At 41.5% G+C, this 22,577-nt stretch overlaps 1 protein-coding gene across 1 annotated transcript in view; it reads right to left on the reverse strand.

The window, feature by feature from the left end:
• Positions 1–22,577, reverse strand: part of TTLL1B (Tubulin tyrosine ligase-like 1B) — a 104,197-nt gene that overhangs the window by 79,894 nt on the left and 1,726 nt on the right. Inside the window, exon 2 of the mRNA XM_075691611.1 lies at positions 17,530–17,630. Within this exon, the coding sequence (XP_075547726.1) occupies positions 17,530–17,603 (74 nt within the window). The 5' untranslated portion in view covers positions 17,604–17,630. The remainder of the gene's footprint in view (positions 1–17,529; positions 17,631–22,577) is intronic.

A 22,577-nucleotide genomic window follows, 5' to 3' on the forward strand; every position in this document is an offset into this window, starting at 1 on the left:
TAAATGAATAGTCGCAGAATAATTTTTTTGAAAAAGTTGAAAAATGCTAAGCCTATAGGCCACGAAAATATCGTTTCTGCCATGTAAATTTTTTCACTTGAAATCAGTAGTTGTTTGCATACATCACTCTCCACGCACTGGCTGATGCCGGTTTAAGTGACAAATAAAGGAATAGTCGCAGAAGAATTTTCTCAAAAAAGTTCAAGAGACGCTAAGCCTATAGGCCACGAAAACATGATTTCTTCCATGTAAATATTTCTCTTGGAATCACTTGTTGTTTGCATACATCACTCCCCAAGCACTGGCTGATGCCGATTTAAGCGACAAAAAAGGAATAGTCGAAGAATAATTTTCTCGGGAAAGTTAAAAAAACGCTAAGCCTATAGGCCACGAAAATATCGTTTCTTCCATGTAAATTTTTTCTCTTGAAATCAGTAGTTGTTTGCATACATCACTCTCCACGCACTGGCTGATGCCGGTTCAAGCGACAAATAAACGAATAGTCGCTGAATACTTTTCTCGAAAAAGTTCAAAAATGCTGAGCCTATAGGCAACGGAAATATCGTTCCTTCCATCTAAATTTTTTCTCTTGAAATCAGTTGTGATTTGCATGCATCACTCCCGACGCACTGGCTAATGCCGGTTTAAGTGACAAATAAATGAATAGTCGCAGAATAATTTTTTCGAAAAAGTTGAAAAATGCTAAGCCTATAGGCCACGAAAATATCGTTTCTGCCATGTAAATTTTTTCACTTGAAATCAGTAGTTGTTTGCATACATCACTCTCCACGCACTGGCTGATGCCGGTTTAAGTGACAAATAAAGGAATAGTCGCAGAAGAATTTTCTCAAAAAAGTTCAAGAGACGCTAAGCCTATAGGCCACGAAAACATGATTTCTTCCATGTAAATTTTTTCTCTTGGAATCACTTGTTGTTTGCATACATCACTCCCCAAGCACTGGCTGATGCCGATTTAAGCGACAAAAAAGGAATAGTCGAAGAATAATTTTCTCGGGAAAGTTCAAAAAACGCTAAGCCTATAGGCCACGAAAATATCGTTTCTTCCATGTAAATTTTTTCTCTTGAAATCAGTAGTTGTTTGCATACATCACTCTCCACGCACTGGCTGATGCCGGTTCAAGCGACAAATAAACGAATAGTCGCTGAATACTTTTCTCGAAAAAGTTCAAAAATGCTGAGCCTATAGGCAACGGAAATATCGTTCCTTCCATCTAAATTTTTTCTCTTGAAATCAGTTGTGATTTGCATGCATCACTCCCGACGCACTGGCTAATGCCGGTTTAAGTGACAAATAAATGAATAGTCGCAGAATAATTTTTTCGAAAAAGTTGAAAAATGCTAAGCCTATAGGCCACGAAAATATCGTTTCTGCCATGTAAATTTTTTCACTTGAAATCAGTAGTTGTTTGCATACATCACTCTCCACGCACTGGCTGATGCCGGTTTAAGTGACAAATAAAGGAATAGTCGCAGAAGAATTTTCTCAAAAAAGTTCAAGAGACGCTAAGCCTATAGGCCACGAAAACATGATTTCTTCCATGTAAATTTTTTCTCTTGGAATCACTTGTTGTTTGCATACATCACTCCCCACACACTGGCTGATGCCGATTTAAGCGACAAGTAAAGGAATAGTCGAAGAATAATTTTCTCGGGAAAGTTCAAAAAACGCTAAGCCTATAGGCCACGAAAATATCGTTTCTTCCATGTAAATTTTTTCTCTTGAAATCAGTAGTTGTTTGCATACATCACTCTCCACGCACTGGCTGATGCCGGTTCAAGCGACAAATAAACGAATAGTCGCTGAATACTTTTCTCGAAAAAGTTCAAAAATGCTGAGCCTATAGGCAACGGAAATATCGTTCCTACCATCTAAATTTTTTCTCTTGAAATCAGTTGTGATTTGCATGCATCACTCCCGACGCACTGGCTAATGCCGGTTTAAGTGACAAATAAATGAATAGTCGCAGAATAATTTTTTCGAAAAAGTTGAAAAATGCTAAGCCTATAGGCCACGAAAATATCGTTTCTGCCATGTAAATTTTTTCACTTGAAATCAGTAGTTGTTTGCATACATCACTCTCCACGCACTGGCTGATGCCGGTTTAAGTGACAAATAAAGGAATAGTCGCAGAAGAATTTTCTCAAAAAAGTTCAAGAGACGCTAAGCCTATAGGCCACGAAAACATGATTTCTTCCATGTAAATTTTTTCTCTTGGAATCACTTGTTGTTTGCATACATCACTCCCCACACACTGGCTGATGCCGATTTAAGCGACAAAAAAGGAATAGTCGAAGAATAATTTTCTCGGGAAAGTTCAAAAAACGCTAAGCCTATAGGCCACGAAAATATCGTTTCTTCCATGTAAATTTTTTCTCTTGAAATCAGTAGTTGTTTGCATACATCACTCTCCACGCACTGGCTGATGCCGGTTCAAGCGACAAATAAACGAATAGTCGCTGAATACTTTTCTCGAAAAAGTTCAAAAATGCTGAGCCTATAGGCAACGGAAATATCGTTCCTTCCATCTAAATTTTTTCTCTTGAAATCAGTTGTGATTTGCATGCATCACTCCCGACGCCCTGGCTAATGCCGGTTTAAGTGACAAATAAATGAATAGTCGCAGAATAATTTTTTCGAAAAAGTTGAAAAATGCTAAGCCTATAGGCCACGAAAATATCGTTTCTGCCATGTAAATTTTTTCACTTGAAATCAGTAGTTGTTTGCATACATCACTCTCCACGCACTGGCTGATGCCGGTTTAAGTGACAAATAAAGGAATAGTCGCAGAAGAATTTTCTCAAAAAAGTTCAAGAGACGCTAAGCCTATAGGCCACGAAAACATGATTTCTTCCATGTAAATTTTTTCTCTTGGAATCACTTGTTGTTTGCATACATCACTCCCCACACACTGGCTGATGCCGATTTAAGCGACAAATAAAGGAATAGTCGAAGAATAATTTTCTCGGGAAAGTTCAAAAAACGCTAAGCCTATAGGCCACGAAAATATCGTTTCTTCCATGTAAATTTTTTCTCTTGAAATCAGTAGTTGTTTGCATACATCACTCTCCACGCACTGGCTGATGCCGGTTCAAGCGACAAATAAACGAATAGTCGCTGAATACTTTTCTCGAAAAAGTTCAAAAATGCTGAGCCTATAGGCAACGGAAATATCGTTCCTTCCATCTAAATTTTTTCTCTTGAAATCAGTTGTGATTTGCATGCATCACTCCCGACGCACTGGCTAATGCCGGTTTAAGTGACAAATAAATGAATAGTCGCAGAATAATTTTTTCGAAAAAGTTGAAAAATGCTAAGCCTATAGGCCACGAAAATATCGTTTCTGCCATGTAAATTTTTTCACTTGAAATCAGTAGTTGTTTGCATACATCACTCTCCACGCACTGGCTGATGCCGGTTTAAGTGACAAATAAAGGAATAGTCGCAGAAGAATTTTCTCAAAAAAGTTCAAGAGACGCTAAGCCTATAGGCGACGAAAACATGATTTCTTCCATGTAAATTTTTTCTCTTGGAATCACTTGTTGTTTGCATACATCACTCCCCAAGCACTGGCTGATGCCGATTTAAGCGACAAAAAAGGAATAGTCGAAGAATAATTTTCTCGGGAAAGTTCAAAAAACGCTAAGCCTATAGGCCACGAAAATATCGTTTCTTCCATGTAAATTTTTTCTCTTGAAATCAGTAGTTGTTTGCATACATCACTCTCCACGCACTGGCTGATGCCGGTTCAAGCGACAAATAAACGAATAGTCGCTGAATACTTTTCTCGAAAAAGTTCAAAAATGCTGAGCCTATAGGCAACGGAAATATCGTTCCTTCCATCTAAATTTTTTCTCTTGAAATCAGTTGTGATTTGCATGCATCACTCCCGACGCACTGGCTAATGCCGGTTTAAGTGACAAATAAATGAATAGTCGCAGAATAATTTTTTCGAAAAAGTTGAAAAATGCTAAGCCTATAGGCCACGAAAATATCGTTTCTGCCATGTAAATTTTTTCACTTGAAATCAGTAGTTGTTTGCATACATCACTCTCCACGCACTGGCTGATGCCGGTTTAAGTGACAAATAAAGGAATAGTCGCAGAAGAATTTTCTCAAAAAAGTTCAAGAGACGCTAAGCCTATAGGCCACGAAAACATGATTTCTTCCATGTAAATTTTTTCTCTTGGAATCACTTGTTGTTTGCATACATCACTCCCCAAGCACTGGCTGATGCCGATTTAAGCGACAAAAAAGGAATAGTCGAAGAATAATTTTCTCGGGAAAGTTCAAAAAACGCTAAGCCTATAGGCCACGAAAATATCGTTTCTTCCATGTAAATTTTTTCTCTTGAAATCAGTAGTTGTTTGCATACATCACTCTCCACGCACTGGCTGATGCCGGTTCAAGCGACAAATAAACGAATAGTCGCTGAATACTTTTCTCGAAAAAGTTCAAAAATGCTGAGCCTATAGGCAACGGAAATATCGTTCCTTCCATCTAAATTTTTTCTCTTGAAATCAGTTGTGATTTGCATGCATCACTCCCGACGCACTGGCTAATGCCGGTTTAAGTGACAAATAAATGAATAGTCGCAGAATAATTTTTTCGAAAAAGTTGAAAAATGCTAAGCCTATAGGCCACGAAAATATCGTTTCTGCCATGTAAATTTTTTCACTTGAAATCAGTAGTTGTTTGCATACATCACTCTCCACGCACTGGCTGATGCCGGTTTAAGTGACAAATAAAGGAATAGTCGCAGAAGAATTTTCTCAAAAAAGTTCAAGAGACGCTAAGCCTATAGCACGAAAACATGATTTCTTCCATGTAAATTTTTTCTCTTGGAATCACTTGTTGTTTGCATACATCACTCCCCACACACTGGCTGATGCCGATTTAAGCGACAAATAAAGGAATAGTCGAAGAATAATTTTCTCGGGAAAGTTCAAAAAACGCTAAGCCTATAGGCCACGAAAATATCGTTTCTTCCATGTAAATTTTTTCTCTTGAAATCAGTAGTTGTTTGCATACATCACTCTCCACGCACTGGCTGATGCCGGTTCAAGCGACAAATAAACGAATAGTCGCTGAATACTTTTCTCGAAAAAGTTCAAAAATGCTGAGCCTATAGGCAACGGAAATATCGTTCCTACCATCTAAATTTTTTCTCTTGAAATCAGTTGTGATTTGCATGCATCACTCCCGACGCACTGGCTAATGCCGGTTTAAGTGACAAATAAATGAATAGTCGCAGAATAATTTTTTCGAAAAAGTTGAAAAATGCTAAGCCTATAGGCCACGAAAATATCGTTTCTGCCATGTAAATTTTTTCACTTGAAATCAGTAGTTGTTTGCATACATCACTCTCCACGCACTGGCTGATGCCGGTTTAAGTGACAAATAAAGGAATAGTCGCAGAAGAATTTTCTCAAAAAAGTTCAAGAGACGCTAAGCCTATAGGCCACGAAAACATGATTTCTTCCATGTAAATTTTTTCTCTTGGAATCACTTGTTGTTTGCATACATCACTCCCCAAGCACTGGCTGATGCCGATTTAAGCGACAAAAAAGGAATAGTCGAAGAATAATTTTCTCGGGAAAGTTCAAAAAACGCTAAGCCTATAGGCCACGAAAATATCGTTTCTTCCATGTAAATTTTTTCTCTTGAAATCAGTAGTTGTTTGCATACATCACTCTCCACGCACTGGCTGATGCCGGTTCAAGCGACAAATAAACGAATAGTCGCTGAATACTTTTCTCGAAAAAGTTCAAAAATGCTGAGCCTATAGGCAACGGAAATATCGTTCCTTCCATCTAAATTTTTTCTCTTGAAATCAGTTGTGATTTGCATGCATCACTCCCGACGCACTGGCTAATGCCGGTTTAAGTGACAAATAAATGAATAGTCGCAGAATAATTTTTTCGAAAAAGTTGAAAAATGCTAAGCCTATAGGCCACGAAAATATCGTTTCTGCCATGTAAATTTTTTCACTTGAAATCAGTAGTTGTTTGCATACATCACTTTCCACGCACTGGCTGATGCCGGTTTAAGTGACAAATAAAGGAATAGTCGCAGAAGAATTTTCTCAAAAAAGTTCAAGAGACGCTAAGCCTATAGGCCACGAAAACATGATTTCTTCCATGTAAATTTTTTCTCTTGGAATCACTTGTTGTTTGCATACATCACTCCCCAAGCACTGGCTGATGCCGATTTAAGCGACAAAAAAGGAATAGTCGAAGAATAATTTTCTCGGGAAAGTTCAAAAAACGCTAAGCCTATAGGCCACGAAAATATCGTTTCTTCCATGTAAATTTTTTCTCTTGAAATCAGTAGTTGTTTGCATACATCACTCTCCACGCACTGGCTGATGCCGGTTCAAGCGACAAATAAACGAATAGTCGCTGAATACTTTTCTCGAAAAAGTTCAAAAATGCTGAGCCTATAGGCAACGGAAATATCGTTCCTTCCATCTAAATTTTTTCTCTTGAAATCAGTTGTGATTTGCATGCATCACTCCCGACGCACTGGCTAATGCCGGTTTAAGTGACAAATAAATGAATAGTCGCAGAATAATTTTTTCGAAAAAGTTGAAAAATGCTAAGCCTATAGGCCACGAAAATATCGTTTCTGCCATGTAAATTTTTTCACTTGAAATCAGTAGTTGTTTGCATACATCACTCTCCACGCACTGGCTGATGCCGGTTTAAGTGACAAATAAAGGAATAGTCGCAGAAGAATTTTCTCAAAAAAGTTCAAGAGACGCTAAGCCTATAGCACGAAAACATGATTTCTTCCATGTAAATTTTTTCTCTTGGAATCACTTGTTGTTTGCATACATCACTCCCCACACACTGGCTGATGCCGATTTAAGCGACAAATAAAGGAATAGTCGAAGAATAATTTTCTCGGGAAAGTTCAAAAAACGCTAAGCCTATAGGCCACGAAAATATCGTTTCTTCCATGTAAATTTTTTCTCTTGAAATCAGTAGTTGTTTGCATACATCACTCTCCACGCACTGGCTGATGCCGGTTCAAGCGACAAATAAACGAATAGTCGCTGAATACTTTTCTCGAAAAAGTTCAAAAATGCTGAGCCTATAGGCAACGGAAATATCGTTCCTACCATCTAAATTGTTTCTCTTGAAATCAGTTGTGATTTGCATGCATCACTCCCGACGCACTGGCTAATGCCGGTTTAAGTGACAAATAAATGAATAGTCGCAGAATAATTTTTTCGAAAAAGTTGAAAAATGCTAAGCCTATAGGCCACGAAAATATCGTTTCTGCCATGTAAATTTTTTCACTTGAAATCAGTAGTTGTTTGCATACATCACTCTCCACGCACTGGCTGATGCCGGTTTAAGTGACAAATAAAGGAATAGTCGCAGAAGAATTTTCTCAAAAAAGTTCAAGAGACGCTAAGCCTATAGGCCACGAAAACATGATTTCTTCCATGTAAATTTTTTCTCCTGGAATCACTTGTTGTTTGCATACATCACTCCCCACACACTGGCTGATGCCGATTTAAGCGACAAAAAAGGAATAGTCGAAGAATAATTTTCTCGGGAAAGTTCAAAAAACGCTAAGCCTATAGGCCACGAAAATATCGTTTCTTCCATGTAAATTTTTTCTCTTGAAATCAGTAGTTGTTTGCATACATCACTCTCCACGCACTGGCTGATGCCGGTTCAAGCGACAAATAAACGAATAGTCGCTGAATACTTTTCTCGAAAAAGTTCAAAAATGCTGAGCCTATAGGCAACGGAAATATCGTTCCTTCCATCTAAATTTTTTCTCTTGAAATCAGTTGTGATTTGCATGCATCACTCCCGACGCCCTGGCTAATGCCGGTTTAAGTGACAAATAAATGAATAGTCGCAGAATAATTTTTTCGAAAAAGTTGAAAAATGCTAAGCCTATAGGCCACGAAAATATCGTTTCTGCCATGTAAATTTTTTCACTTGAAATCAGTAGTTGTTTGCATACATCACTCTCCACGCACTGGCTGATGCCGGTTTAAGTGACAAATAAAGGAATAGTCGCAGAAGAATTTTCTCAAAAAAGTTCAAGAGACGCTAAGCCTATAGGCCACGAAAACATGATTTCTTCCATGTAAATTTTTTCTCTTGGAATCACTTGTTGTTTGCATACATCACTCCCCACACACTGGCTGATGCCGATTTAAGCGACAAATAAAGGAATAGTCGAAGAATAATTTTCTCGGGAAAGTTCAAAAAACGCTAAGCCTATAGGCCACGAAAATATCGTTTCTTCCATGTAAATTTTTTCTCTTGAAATCAGTAGTTGTTTGCATACATCACTCTCCACGCACTGGCTGATGCCGGTTCAAGCGACAAATAAACGAATAGTCGCTGAATACTTTTCTCGAAAAAGTTCAAAAATGCTGAGCCTATAGGCAACGGAAATATCGTTCCTTCCATCTAAATTTTTTCTCTTGAAATCAGTTGTGATTTGCATGCATCACTCCCGACGCACTGGCTAATGCCGGTTTAAGTGACAAATAAATGAATAGTCGCAGAATAATTTTTTCGAAAAAGTTGAAAAATGCTAAGCCTATAGGCCACGAAAATATCGTTTCTGCCATGTAAATTTTTTCACTTGAAATCAGTAGTTGTTTGCATACATCACTCTCCACGCACTGGCTGATGCCGGTTTAAGTGACAAATAAATGAATAGTCGCAGAAGAATTTTCTCAAAAAAGTTCAAGAGACGCTAAGCCTATAGGCCACGAAAACATGATTTCTTCCATGTAAATTTTTTCTCTTGGAATCACTTGTTGTTTGCATACATCACTCCCCACACACTGGCTGATGCCGATTTAAGCGACAAATAAAGGAATAGTCGAAGAATAATTTTCTCGGGAAAGTTCAAAAAACGCTAAGCCTATAGGCCACGAAAATATCGTTTCTTCCATGTAAATTTTTTCTCTTGAAATCAGTAGTTGTTTGCATACATCACTCTCCACGCACTGGCTGATGCCGGTTCAAGCGACAAATAAACGAATAGTCGCTGAATACGTTTCTCGAAAAAGTTCAAAAATGCTGAGCCTATAGGCAACGGAAATATCGTTCCTTCCATCTAAATTTTTTCTCTTGAAATCAGTTGTGATTTGCATGCATCACTCCCGACGCACTGGCTAATGCCGGTTTAAGTGACAAATAAATGAATAGTCGCAGAATAATTTTTTCGAAAAAGTTGAAAAATGCTAAGCCTATAGGCCACGAAAATATCGTTTCTGCCATGTAAATTTTTTCACTTGAAATCAGTAGTTGTTTGCATACATCACTCTCCACGCACTGGCTGATGCCGGTTTAAGTGACAAATAAAGGAATAGTCGCAGAAGAATTTTCTCAAAAAAGTTCAAGAGACGCTAAGCCTATAGGCCACGAAAACATGATTTCTTCCATGTAAATTTTTTCTCTTGGAATCACTTGTTGTTTGCATACATCACTCCCCACACACTGGCTGATGCCGATTTAAGCGACAAATAAAGGAATAGTCGAAGAATAATTTTCTCGGGAAAGTTCAAAAAACGCTAAGCCTATAGGCCACGAAAATATCGTTTCTTCCATGTAAATTTTTTCTCTTGAAATCAGTAGTTGTTTGCATACATCACTCTCCACGCACTGGCTGATGCCGGTTCAAGCGACAAAAAAACGAATAGTCGCTGAATACTTTTCTCGAAAAAGTTCAAAAATGCTGAGCCTATAGGCAACGGAAATATCGTTCCTTCCATCTAAATTTTTTCTCTTGAAATCAGTTGTGATTTGCATGCATCACTCCCGACGCACTGGCTAATGCCGGTTTAAGTGACAAATAAATGAATAGTCGCAGAATAATTTTTTCGAAAAAGTTGAAAAATGCTAAGCCTATAGGCCACGAAAATATCGTTTCTGCCATGTAAATTTTTTCACTTGAAATCAGTAGTTGTTTGCATACATCACTCTCCACGCACTGGCTGATGCCGGTTTAAGTGACAAATAAATGAATAGTCGCAGAAGAATTTTCTCAAAAAAGTTCAAGAGACGCTAAGCCTATAGGCCACGAAAACATGATTTCTTCCATGTAAATTTTTTCTCTTGGAATCACTTGTTGTTTGCATAAATCACTCCCCACACACTGGCTGATGCCGATTTAAGCGACAAATAAAGGAATAGTCGAAGAATAATTTTCTCGGGAAAGTTCAAAAAACGCTAAGCCTATAGGCCACGAAAATATCGTTTCTTCCATGTAAATTTTTTCTCTTGAAATCAGTAGTTGTTTGCATACATCACTCTCCACGCACTGGCTGATGCCGGTTTAAGTGACAAATAAATGAATAGTCGCAGAAGAATTTTCTCAAAAAAGTTCAAGAGACGCTAAGCCTATAGGCCACGAAAACATGATTTCTTCCATGTAAATTTTTTCTCTTGGAATCACTTGTTGTTTGCATACATCACTCCCCACACACTGGCTGATGCCGATTTAAGCGACAAATAAAGGAATAGTCGAAGAATAATTTTCTCGGGAAAGTTCAAAAAACGCTAAGCCTATAGGCCACGAAAATATCGTTTCTTCCATGTAAATTTTTTCTCTTGAAATCAGTAGTTGTTTGCATACATCACTCTCCACGCACTGGCTGATGCCGGTTCAAGCGACAAATAAACGAATAGTCGCTGAATACTTTTCTCGAAAAAGTTCAAAAATGCTGAGCCTATAGGCAACGGAAATATCGTTCCTACCATCTAAATTTTTTCTCTTGAAATCAGTTGTGATTTGCATGCATCACTCCCGACGCACTGGCTAATGCCGGTTTAAGTGACAAATAAATGAATAGTCGCAGAATAATTTTTTCGAAAAAGTTGAAAAATGCTAAGCCTATAGGCCACGAAAATATCGTATCTGCCATGTAAATTTTTTCACTTGAAATCAGTAGTTGTTTGCATACATCACTCTCCACGCACTGGCTGATGCCGGTTTAAGTGACAAATAAAGGAATAGTCGCAGAAGAATTTTCTCAAAAAAGTTCAAGAGACGCTAAGCCTATAGGCCACGAAAACATGATTTCTTCCATGTAAATTTTTTCTCTTGGAATCACTTGTTGTTTGCATACATCACTCCCCACACACTGGCTGATGCCGATTTAAGCGACAAATAAAGGAATAGTCGAAGAATAATTTTCTCGGGAAAGTTCAAAAAACGCTAAGCCTATAGGCCACGAAAATATCGTTTCTTCCATGTAAATTTTTTCTCTTGAAATCAGTAGTTGTTTGCATACATCACTCTCCACGCACTGGCTGATGCCGGTTCAAGCGACAAATAAACGAATAGTCGCTGAATACTTTTCTCGAAAAAGTTCAAAAATGCTGAGCCTATAGGCAACGGAAATATCGTTCCTTCCGTCTAAATTTTTTCTCTTGAAATCAGTTGTGATTTGCATGCATCACTCCCGACGCACTGGCTAATGCCGGTTTAAGTGACAAATAAATGAATAGTCGCAGAATAATTTTTTCGAAAAAGTTGAAAAATGCTAAGCCTATAGGCCACGAAAATATCGTTTCTGCCATGTAAATTTTTTCACTTGAAATCAGTAGTTGTTTGCATACATCACTCTCCACGCACTGGCTGATGCCGGTTTAAGTGACAAATAAAGGAATAGTCGCAGAAGAATTTTCTCAAAAAAGTTCAAGAGACGCTAAGCCTATAGGCCACGAAAACATGATTTCTTCCATGTAAATTTTTTCTCTTGGAATCACTTGTTGTTTGCATACATCACTCCCCACACACTGGCTGATGCCGATTTAAGCGACAAATAAAGGAATAGTCGAAGAATAATTTTCTCGGGAAAGTTCAAAAAACGCTAAGCCTATAGGCCACGAAAATATCGTTTCTTCCATGTAAATTTTTTCTCTTGAAATCAGTAGTTGTTTGCATACATCACTCTCCACGCACTGGCTGATGCCGGTTCAAGCGACAAATAAACGAATAGTCGCTGAATACTTTTCTCGAAAAAGTTCAAAAATGCTGAGCCTATAGGCAACGGAAATATCGTTCCTTCCATCTAAATTTTTTCTCTTGAAATCAGTTGTGATTTGCATGCATCACTCCCGACGCACTGGCTAATGCCGGTTTAAGTGACAAATAAATGAATAGTCGCAGAATAATTTTTTCGAAAAAGTTGAAAAATGCTAAGCCTATAGGCCACGAAAATATCGTTTCTGCCATGTAAATTTTTTCACTTGAAATCAGTAGTTGTTTGCATACGTCACTCTCCACGCACTGGCTGATGCCGGTTTAAGTGACAAATAAAGGAATAGTCGCAGAAGAATTTTCTCAAAAAAGTTCAAGAGACGCTAAGCCTATAGGCCACGAAAACATGATTTCTTCCATGTAAATTTTTTCTCTTGGAATCACTTGTTGTTTGCATACATCACTCCCCACACACTGGCTGATGCCGATTTAAGCGACAAATAAAGGAATAGTCGAAGAATAATTTTCTCGGGAAAGTTCAAAAAACGCTAAGCCTATAGGCCACGAAAATATCGTTTCTTCCATGTAAATTTTTTCTCTTGAAATCAGTAGTTGTTTGCATACATCACTCTCCACGCACTGGCTGATGCCGGTTCAAGCGACAAATAAACGAATAGTCGCTGAATACTTTTCTCGAAAAAGTTCAAAAATGCTGAGCCTATAGGCAACGGAAATATCGTTCCTTCCATCTAAATTTTTTCTCTTGAAATCAGTTGTGATTTGCATGCATCACTCCCGACGCACTGGCTAATGCCGGTTTAAGTGACAAATAAATGAATAGTCGCAGAATAATTTTTTCGAAAAAGTTGAAAAATGCTAAGCCTATAGGCCACGAAAATATCGTTTCTGCCATGTAAATTTTTTCACTTGAAATCAGTAGTTGTTTGCATACGTCACTCTCCACGCACTGGCTGATGCCGGTTTAAGTGACAAATAAAGGAATAGTCGCAGAAGAATTTTCTCAAAAAAGTTCAAGAGACGCTAAGCCTATAGGCCACGAAAACATGATTTCTTCCATGTAAATTTTTTCTCTTGGAATCACTTGTTGTTTGCATACATCACTCCCCACACACTGGCTGATGCCGATTTAAGCGACAAATAAAGGAATAGTCGAAGAATAATTTTCTCGGGAAAGTTAAAAAAACGCTAAGCCTATAGGCCACGAAAATATCGTTTCTTCCATGTAAATTTTTTCTCTTGAAATCAGTAGTTGTTTGCATACATCACTCTCCACGCACTGGCTGATGCCGGTTTAAGTGACAAATAAAGGAATAGTCGCAGAAGAATTTTCTCAAAAAAGTTCAAGAGACGCTAAGCCTATAGGCCACGAAAACATGATTTCTTCCATGTAAATTTTTTCTCTTGGAATCACTTGTTGTTTGCATACATCACTCCCCACACACTGGCTGATGCCGATTTAAGCGACAAATAAAGGAATAGTCGAAGAATAATTTTCTCGGGAAAGTTCAAAAAACGCTAAGCCTATAGGCCACGAAAATATCGTTTCTTCCATGTAAATTTTTTCTCTTGAAATCAGTAGTTGTTTGCATACATCACTCTCCACGCACTGGCTGATGCCGGTTCAAGCGACAAATAAACGAATAGTCGCTGAATACTTTTCTCGAAAAAGTTCAAAAATGCTGAGCCTATAGGCAACGGAAATATCGTTCCTTCCATCTAAATTTTTTCTCTTGAAATCAGTTGTGATTTGCATGCATCACTCCCGACGCACTGGCTAATGCCGGTTTAAGTGACAAATAAATGAATAGTCGCAGAATAATTTTTTCGAAAAAGTTGAAAAATGCTAAGCCTATAGGCCACGAAAATATCGTTTCTGCCATGTAAATTTTTTCACTTGAAATCAGTAGTTGTTTGCATACGTCACTCTCCACGCACTGGCTGATGCCGGTTTAAGTGACAAATAAAGGAATAGTCGCAGAAGAATTTTCTCAAAAAAGTTCAAGAGACGCTAAGCCTATAGGCCACGAAAACATGATTTCTTCCATGTAAATTTTTTCTCTTGGAATCACTTGTTGTTTGCATACATCACTCCCCACACACTGGCTGATGCCGATTTAAGCGACAAATAAAGGAATAGTCGAAGAATAATTTTCTCGGGAAAGTTCAAAAAACGCTAAGCCTATAGGCCACGAAAATATCGTTTCTTCCATGTAAATTTTTTCTCTTGAAATCAGTAGTTGTTTGCATACATCACTCTCCACGCACTGGCTGATGCCGGTTCAAGCGACAAATAAACGAATAGTCGCTGAATACTTTTCTCGAAAAAGTTCAAAAATGCTGAGCCTATAGGCAACGTAAATATCGTTCCTTCCATCTAAATTTTTTCTCTAGAAATCAGTTGTGATTTGCATGCATCACTCCCGACGCACTGGCTAATGCCGGTTTAAGTGACAAATAAATGAATAGTCGCAGAATAATTTTTTCGAAAAAGTTGAAAAATGCTAAGCCTATAGGCCACGAAAATATCGTTTCTGCCATGTAAATTTTTTCACTTGAAATCAGTAGTTGTTTGCATACATCACTCTCCACGCACTGGCTGATGCCGGTTTAAGTGACAAATAAATGAATAGTCGCAGAATAATTTTCTCGGAAAAGTACAAAAAACGCTAAGCGTATAGCGAAAATATCGTTTCTTCCATGTAAATTTTTATCTTGAAATCAGTTGTTGTTTGCATACATCACTCCCCACGCACTGGCTGATGCCGATTTAAGCGACAAATAAAGGAATAGTCGAAGAATAATTTTCTCGACAAAGTTAAAAACACGCTAAGCCTATAGGCCACGAAAGTATAGTTTCTTCCATGTAAATTTCTTCTCTTGAAATCAGTTGTTGTTTGCATATATCACTCCCCATGCACTGGCTTATGCCGACTTAAGCGACAAATAAACGAATAGTCGCGGAATAATTTGATCCAAAAAGTTCAAAAAACGTAAGCCCACGAAAATATCGCTTCAGCCATGTGAATTGTTTCTCCTGAAATCACTTGTTGTTCGCATACATCACTCCCGACGCATGTGTCGCTGCCGATTTACGCGATTAATTAACGAATAGGGACTATAATTTTCTTGGAAAAATCATATATTGAACGGTCACACAATTGAATTATTTATGACTCAGGTGGCTGAGTAGTGAAAGTTATGCACCCAGCGCGGCGTATCTGTTTGTTGCAGTTGAACTGAGGCTCCAGCTCTTGTGGCACGCCAGCCATCGCCAATCTGTCTTCTTTATTCCTGAGGCTAAGAGTAAATACGCTTTCGCCAATTCAAGACGACGGCACATATTCTCTAAAACACGACATTTGGCGTCGCAGGAAGCGTGCGTATGGACGGTGATGACGGATTTGTGCTCGTTGGGTGTCAACGAATCCCGAGGACTTCCATCATTGCAAGCAGAGGGAGCTGCGCTGCCGGAAGGCTAATTGGCTCACGTTCGCCAACTAAAGTAAGCTCATGGTTGGCCTTAGGTCGCTGTATATGTTCAATAAAAATGACAACCATTCCACTCTTTCAAGATGGGGTGCCAGCGAAAGACGACGACATTCAAAGCTTTCAAACGAAAATCAAAGTGTTTTCGCTGCCATTCCATGTTCACAGAGTGTAATGGCTGTCATTTGTTACGTTGCAAGCCTGGCGTCGTTGCTCGGTCAGAGGGGCTCCCGATTGTCGTTTTCGTTCAGCATCGCGGGAACGTTCTTCGTCGGTGGTCGTTTCGCGAAGGCACCTTTTACATTCTCGTTGCGGTTCCCTACGGCGCTCCTCGTACGCACGTTGTTCGTCGGGTGTACGAACTATACGTGTGCGCCCCATCTATAACACAGCTTTTATTAGTGCCGATACCTCTCCTACTTATATACTGCGATTACCTTTACGTCACCCTATTGTTCACGGCGAGTGTTCTAATATGTGCTGCATTTTGACACCTGCGCAGCCGCACTGCACCCGTAGGTGTTCGTTAGAAATAGCTAAGTCCGTTTCTATTGCCAGACGCCGAAAAAGCTACGGAATGTTAGTCATACACAGCTTTCGCTGTAAAATAATAAAGCCTGCCCAGGTATTTTAAGGCCAACAAATGCGGTCTAAATACATGCCCTCGTCAAAGCTACTTCCATGGAGCCACGACTTCCTTTGAGTAACAAGATCGAATTTAGAAGTGCTCCCGAAGCGGATGCGAATCTCAGAGGGAAGTGCTGCTTCGTTAACCGCAGTGTGGCGTTGCTCCGATGTTTGGATTTACTCTTACCGACCTCCAGATCGGCCTGACGCCGCAGCGTGGTTCCATGAAGCGCCGGCCACCGAAAGTGGCGTTAGGACCACGGTGGCTGCCCGGACCCTCGCTCCCTCGACCTTGCTTTGTCCTTAGGAACTGTCCGGGGAATCTGAGGTCTCAGACGTGTTATTCAAGCAGCTTGCAGCTTCTTTGTTGAGCTCCCCTTGTAACCACCAGATCATGTAAACATTGTATAAAGAATTCTTCGCCGAGAAAGCTCTCCTCGTCTCTGACTCTGCGTGAAGCGGGGTCCACAACTCCTGCCGACCACGCATGTCTTGACACACGCAACACCCGTTACAATGTCAGCGCGGCCAGGTCAACTCACTTCTCTGGAAAGCGCCAGATCATTCCACAGGCTCCACTTGCTGATGCACGCGCGGAGGTCAATTCACTTTGTGAACAACACATATGCCTCGATTCGCTGCCACTGAAACGAACGTAAACTTATGGCTCGTAACAATGTGCGAATTCAAATTCAGATTCTTTTTTTTTCAAACAAGTTTGGAATGGTTCGGTCAAGCTGTGGTCAGCAGCTTGACAAAGGCCTAGAAACTGGATACACGGGAGGGCTGTACTACATGCACACGCGGTGCCCGACCTTGGTCTCCATGGCAAACCGTGAATCTATGAGTGGGTAACAGAGCATTAAAGGTAACAAATCATCAGAAATAAGAATAGCGTAATACGTCGTACGAAAGGCTAAGAATACAAAGAATAGAGTAAACGGGGTAAAGTACTAATGCATGCTTACTAGATGTCTCAAAAAACGTATTTTAAGAAATACTAGCATGAATGGTAACACATAGAAAATGCGGCAAACGTACAAATAGGTAACTCAGCAATAAAGTAACAGATCAACAGAAATACATTAGATAAACATTAAGCATTTAACAATTCAACGTGAAAACACACGCCGACCGTTTCAGCCAGGCGTCTCATTCTTCGCACCCTCGGCTTTGAGAACGAAAGTAACACAATAATCAGCAACACCACGGTAACATCCGAGCCATCCCGGCGAGTAAGGACTACGTTTGGAGCAACGATGTTGCACTTGCTGCTGAGTTTACAGTTCCCGTGGCAAAGCCTCGTCGTCGTTCGCCTTTCCCAACGCTTTGTAATATATCCTTGCACCCGCATACGCCGTGGCTGACAATATTTCGTATATATATTGAGAAACAAGCGTACTTACCTTTCTTGCAGCGTTATGGCGTGCGGCCGTCGGTTCCTTGCACATAAATTCACACGCTTCCAATCGAACGTCATTGAGCATGATGTTAAAAACTAATTTCGCTGAAAGAGAAAGTGCGGCAGCCGTGGAACCTTCCAGTTCTAGATCCAGTGTTTCAGCATAGTTTAACACGTACGCTGTGACCAGCTCCGCGATCTACTGAAATCTTCATGTCGTAATTTGCACAGGGTTCATTCGCAGCTTGTTTTTCTGATCTATCCGGGTTTGCCTTCATAATCGCGTTGTGTGATCACAGCCTCAATAACGTTCGCAGTTATTTTTTCGGGAATCACATTATATAGATGAGCGGAATCACCATATTATTGCATCTTCGGTAAACGTATCTTAGTCAACACCATGGGTGAAATCGCGCTTGAGAGACTGTTCCTAAAGGCGTGCTTCGCCCACAAGCGGTGTCCACAGCTGCATTCGATCCCCGTGATTTATTGTTCAGAGCGAAGAAATAAGTGCGCTTGCTGATCGCCTCTGAAACAGAAATACCGCCACTATTTAGTGCGGGCTCCCTTTCATCGCCATTGGACATGAGCTTTCGCTAACCATGCCGCTAACCTCTTCGTCGTAGAAGTTTGAACATATTTTAGCACACGCAAACATGCAATAACAGAGACCTGTATCTGCTGATTGCCCAAAATGACGGCTACAGGTGACAGTTTTACAGCGAAGCTGTATATGGCTAGCCGATTCGTCCGTCTGTCGCCTGTACGCCAAAAACTCCTCCGGCGCACCCCATTGGCATGCGCGAGAAAAGAAAGGGGAAGAGACGCGCGCTATTTGCTATGCAAGTAGTGACATTCTCGCTCTCCGTCGCAGCCAAGCGCGCGCGCAGCAACTTCTCTCCGGCTCCGAAATTGGTAGGCCAAGCGTCATATGGTACTACTTAGGAGCAGGCAGCTTTCGATCAGCAACGCCGCGAGCAGAACCGGGAACGAGCTCGTCTGTGCCGTGCCGATGCTGCAGCCCGGGCACAAGAACAGGCTGGTGCAGGCGAGCGCAATCAGCAACTGCGTATCGAGGATCCGTAACCTACCAAGCCGCCGTTGAAGGAGCCGTCGGGATTAACCCAGTGATAAACACCGGGGCCGCATTTTTCAGCTTCGCTGGCTAGCCATCTGTATGGAGTGCTCGGGCGGTGATTTTTTAAATGGCACATTTGACAATTTCATTTACTTTTCACTCTGCATACTTTATTTGTTGTGCGCCGGCTGCCACAAGCACCAGACGACATGCGCCGCTGAGAACCGCTGTACTGAGCGTATACGCCACTTTTGCCTCGTGATGCAGAGAAGTGGCGAACTATGCTCCAGACGAATCCAGAGTGAGGACACGGCCGCGACACCATGTCGCCACCACTCTCGAAATCCTGTGTTGTCCGCGCTTTCCTTGTCAGCGCAAGCTCTCGCCTGCGTTATAACTTCGCCTCGGCAATTGCTATGAAGGAATTAAAGTATAAAAACAGTACTAATTCGATAACATCGGCGGTAGTGAGTTTCGAACCTGCGTATGCACGCTCCGAAGCCGAGTGTTTTACTCACTGGACCAAACCAGCGTGATGCCACGGATTGAAGCGCACCGGCCTTTTGCTATGCCACGTATCTCAACGCGCTCACTTGCCCGCGAGAAGTTCATAAATCGAAGGACCGTTCAGCGGCGTTCAATGGGACATTAACGCTGTCGCATTCACAACTCATAAGAAGTGCTTAGGTTTCCTCGAATTTTTTTATTTCAAAACGAGATTTGACAGCTGGGGCAATGGATCTGATGCATCTCATTCGTTGGTGACTATGTCGAGCATGCTATGTTAACGAACAAATGTCACGAACTGTGGCTTTTGAAAGTCTTGCATTGGTCGACAAAAAATTAATTGCGGCCACCTTGGCAAATTACTGGCGAAAACCTCATGAACTTGTTTATGAGGAATGCTTCGTATTTTCCCAGACATATTAATCGTTCAACGATATGTGCTGGGTAGCCAACTAGATTTTTTTTTGTATGTTCAGGAACTGTTTCTGTCAATAATAATAATAATAATATTTGGGGTTTTACGTGCCAAAACCACTTTCTGATTATGAGGCACGCCGTAGTGGAGGACTCCGGAAATTTCGACCACCTGGGGTTCTTTAACGTGCACCTAAATCTAAGCACACGAATGTTTTCGCATTTCGCCCCCATCGAAATGCGGCCGCCGTGGCCGGGATTCGATCCCGCGACCTCGTGCTCAGCAGCCCAACACCATAGCCACTGAGCAACCACGGCGGGTAACTGTTTCTGTCATTCATATAGTAAGAGACACGAGGAACAGCCATGAGAGAGCCATGAGAGCCGTGATTTTTGTTCTTAATGCAACGTACAATTCTCCGTTGTACTGCGCCAGTGCCTCCTCTATTTTTCTGTGTTTGGGAAATGGAGCGGAGAACAAAGGGAACCGGCCGTCGGCTCTAGTACGGCTTTTCGCCGCCACGAGCCGCCGCCGGAGTAGGATCATCGTCGCTCATCAAAACGCAGGGCGCGACTGTATTCGCAGCTGTTAAATGGATGAGCTTTCGACTGTATTCGCATTGTTTCAAGTACAATCAATACTTTAGTAAACTCGAACCCTGAAGCACTTGTCGCTCTGGGCAACCAGCCTATCTTAGAGGCATGTGTCGTTCGCGGCTATTGCTGTTCGATGCGCTCGCGCGTCGTCTGCTGCGTCGATACGAGAGCGCCAGCCAGTTGAAATCCAATGCGTGGAAAAATGTTCTGTCATCGTTATGGTCGCTTATATGAAAGTCGATTTTTGAAAGCACTGTTTGCCACCATATAATGGGAAAGCTTGGGCGCTGAAAGAGCCCCGGTGCGTCCTAACGTCTACTCGTGCAGCAGACCGCACGCAAGCCGGGAGTTTATGCGCTAAATGGCACGTAATATGTCGTTAGACTGCCTCTACAGCAAAACGTGATGCCGCGTTCCCGTCTTAATGTTTCGAGAATTACATTTGTTGCCACCGCAAGGAAGCCACAGCTGGCGTCAGAAAATGAGGAGCGGCGCCGTGTCATTTAGGAACTCAAACCAGTTGAATCGTGACGATGAAAAAACAAACAAAAACAGCGCGTTCTGCCGCGCGCTTCTGCAACACATGAAGCTCCGCAGACCATCCATGCACGCAAATAGAGAGGTTCATGCTTTCAATATCAATGTGTTGCGAGCCATGGCTCACATTGATTTTACCATTTCAATGGTGGAAATAAAAGCATTTATTGCGGAAGGAAACTACCATATATCATTGTAGCGTATGCCACTCTCACAGTTTCGCGTGCTGTCGCGAAAGGGCTTTCTTACAAAATGTGTGACTGCGTCGTGCCTATCAGTAACATTGAAGGCGTAGTTGCAGAGGAACGGCCTCAGGAAACGAACCTATATGAGGTTCATGAGCTTAATCCTGTGCTCGTTGCTGTCATTGCTCTTGTACTTTAGCAACTTTGAAGAACAAAGAGCTGGAACGGCGTACTCCACCAAAGTAGTCAGTGGCTTCTGCACGGTCTGGTGCTCCTGCAGGGCACGGTCAGCAAAATCTCTTAAACAGTCCGGGACAAAGAGAAGTCGGTCCGACGGGTAGAGCAGCCCACCTCGATCTTGGCTCCGAGTGAGCTGAAAGAGCGGCTGGTTGCTCACCGGCTTCGTACGCAAAGTATCACAGTTCTCGCAGTCAATATGCTCGCCTACAACCCTTGCAATGTAGCCTACCACATAAGCGGTAGCCGAAATCTGTAGCGATGACAGCTGCTGTGGCAAATTTGTGGTATTAAGTCTCTGCAACGCCAATCTTGCTCTCGAGAGCGGGGCTCGCACAGCCGACGTCAGGGGAGGCATTGAAGCTGAAGCAGACACTGGTTGTGCAGAGGAAAGTGCATCATGCAGTGTGTGTTCCTACATTGCACCACATTCTTTGTGGGCAATATTGGGGGATACATTGGGCGCAGCAATCCCGTTCTTCAGTAGCTTTTCGAGACCTGACAGTGCAGCCCGAACGTCCAACATGTCGTTACACCCAGATGACATTCGCAAATTTCCAAAGAGTGATTGAATGGGATCGCTGTTCAATTTTAGAGTGAGCACAAAAGGAAACTTCTCTTCTGTCAACAGATATCTGACGCACGCCAATGTCGAATAGGTGGTTGACAGAATTGCTTCATAGGTTTCGGCTGTGAGGAATTCACGGGCATGTCCAGATCTTTTCTTTAATGTCTCTTAGTGCACATAGGGAAAGTCGTCTTAGGTCATTCAAGCTGTGGAGGAGCGCTGTCGTCAAATTGACGGCCACCCGAAAGACTGTGGCGTATGTGCTGCGTCTTGTTGCTGACATCGTGAAGCACGAACCACCAATAAACGTTCTTCATGAACGTAAATGTTGGGCCTGCGGCTGAAAATGACAGGACACAAGTGCGTCCAGCTTGATCCTTGAGATGTTCCAAGTCAGCTGTTACACTTGGAAGCATGAGCTGGACGGTTCTTGCCACGTTCATCTTTCCTATGTTACTGTTAGCGCGGCCGGGCAGGCTGCATGTGCTACACGTGCGTGCAAAAGCCTGAAAAAAAAAGAAACAGACTACTATGAAATACGAATTCAAGCTTCGCACTGTCAGCGCTGCCGGACGGACTGTATGCGGAATACGTATACCTGCAAAAGCCTAAGAAAAACAGGAAGCAATCAAACGCGGATGCAAACACGAATTCGTCAGCTTCTTACTGCGCCGTTGTTTTGTACATGTACTCACGGTAGCTTTAGAAATGTATGGGAGCCGAAACATCTCGCCTGTTTTAAAGTTTCAATGCCGTAGTCGGTGTCCGCTTTTGTTCTTGATGCAACATACAATTCTCCGCTGTACTGTACTCATGGTAGCTTTAGAAAGGTATGGGAGCCGAAACATCTCGTCTGTTTTAAAGGTTCAATGCCGTAGTCGGTGTCCGCTCTTTCTCTTATGCAACATATGATTCTACTTTGTACTGTA

The sequence above is a fragment of the Dermacentor variabilis genome, chromosome 5 (assembly GCF_050947875.1).
Source record: "Dermacentor variabilis isolate Ectoservices chromosome 5, ASM5094787v1, whole genome shotgun sequence".
NCBI lineage: Eukaryota > Metazoa > Arthropoda > Arachnida > Ixodida > Ixodidae > Dermacentor > Dermacentor variabilis.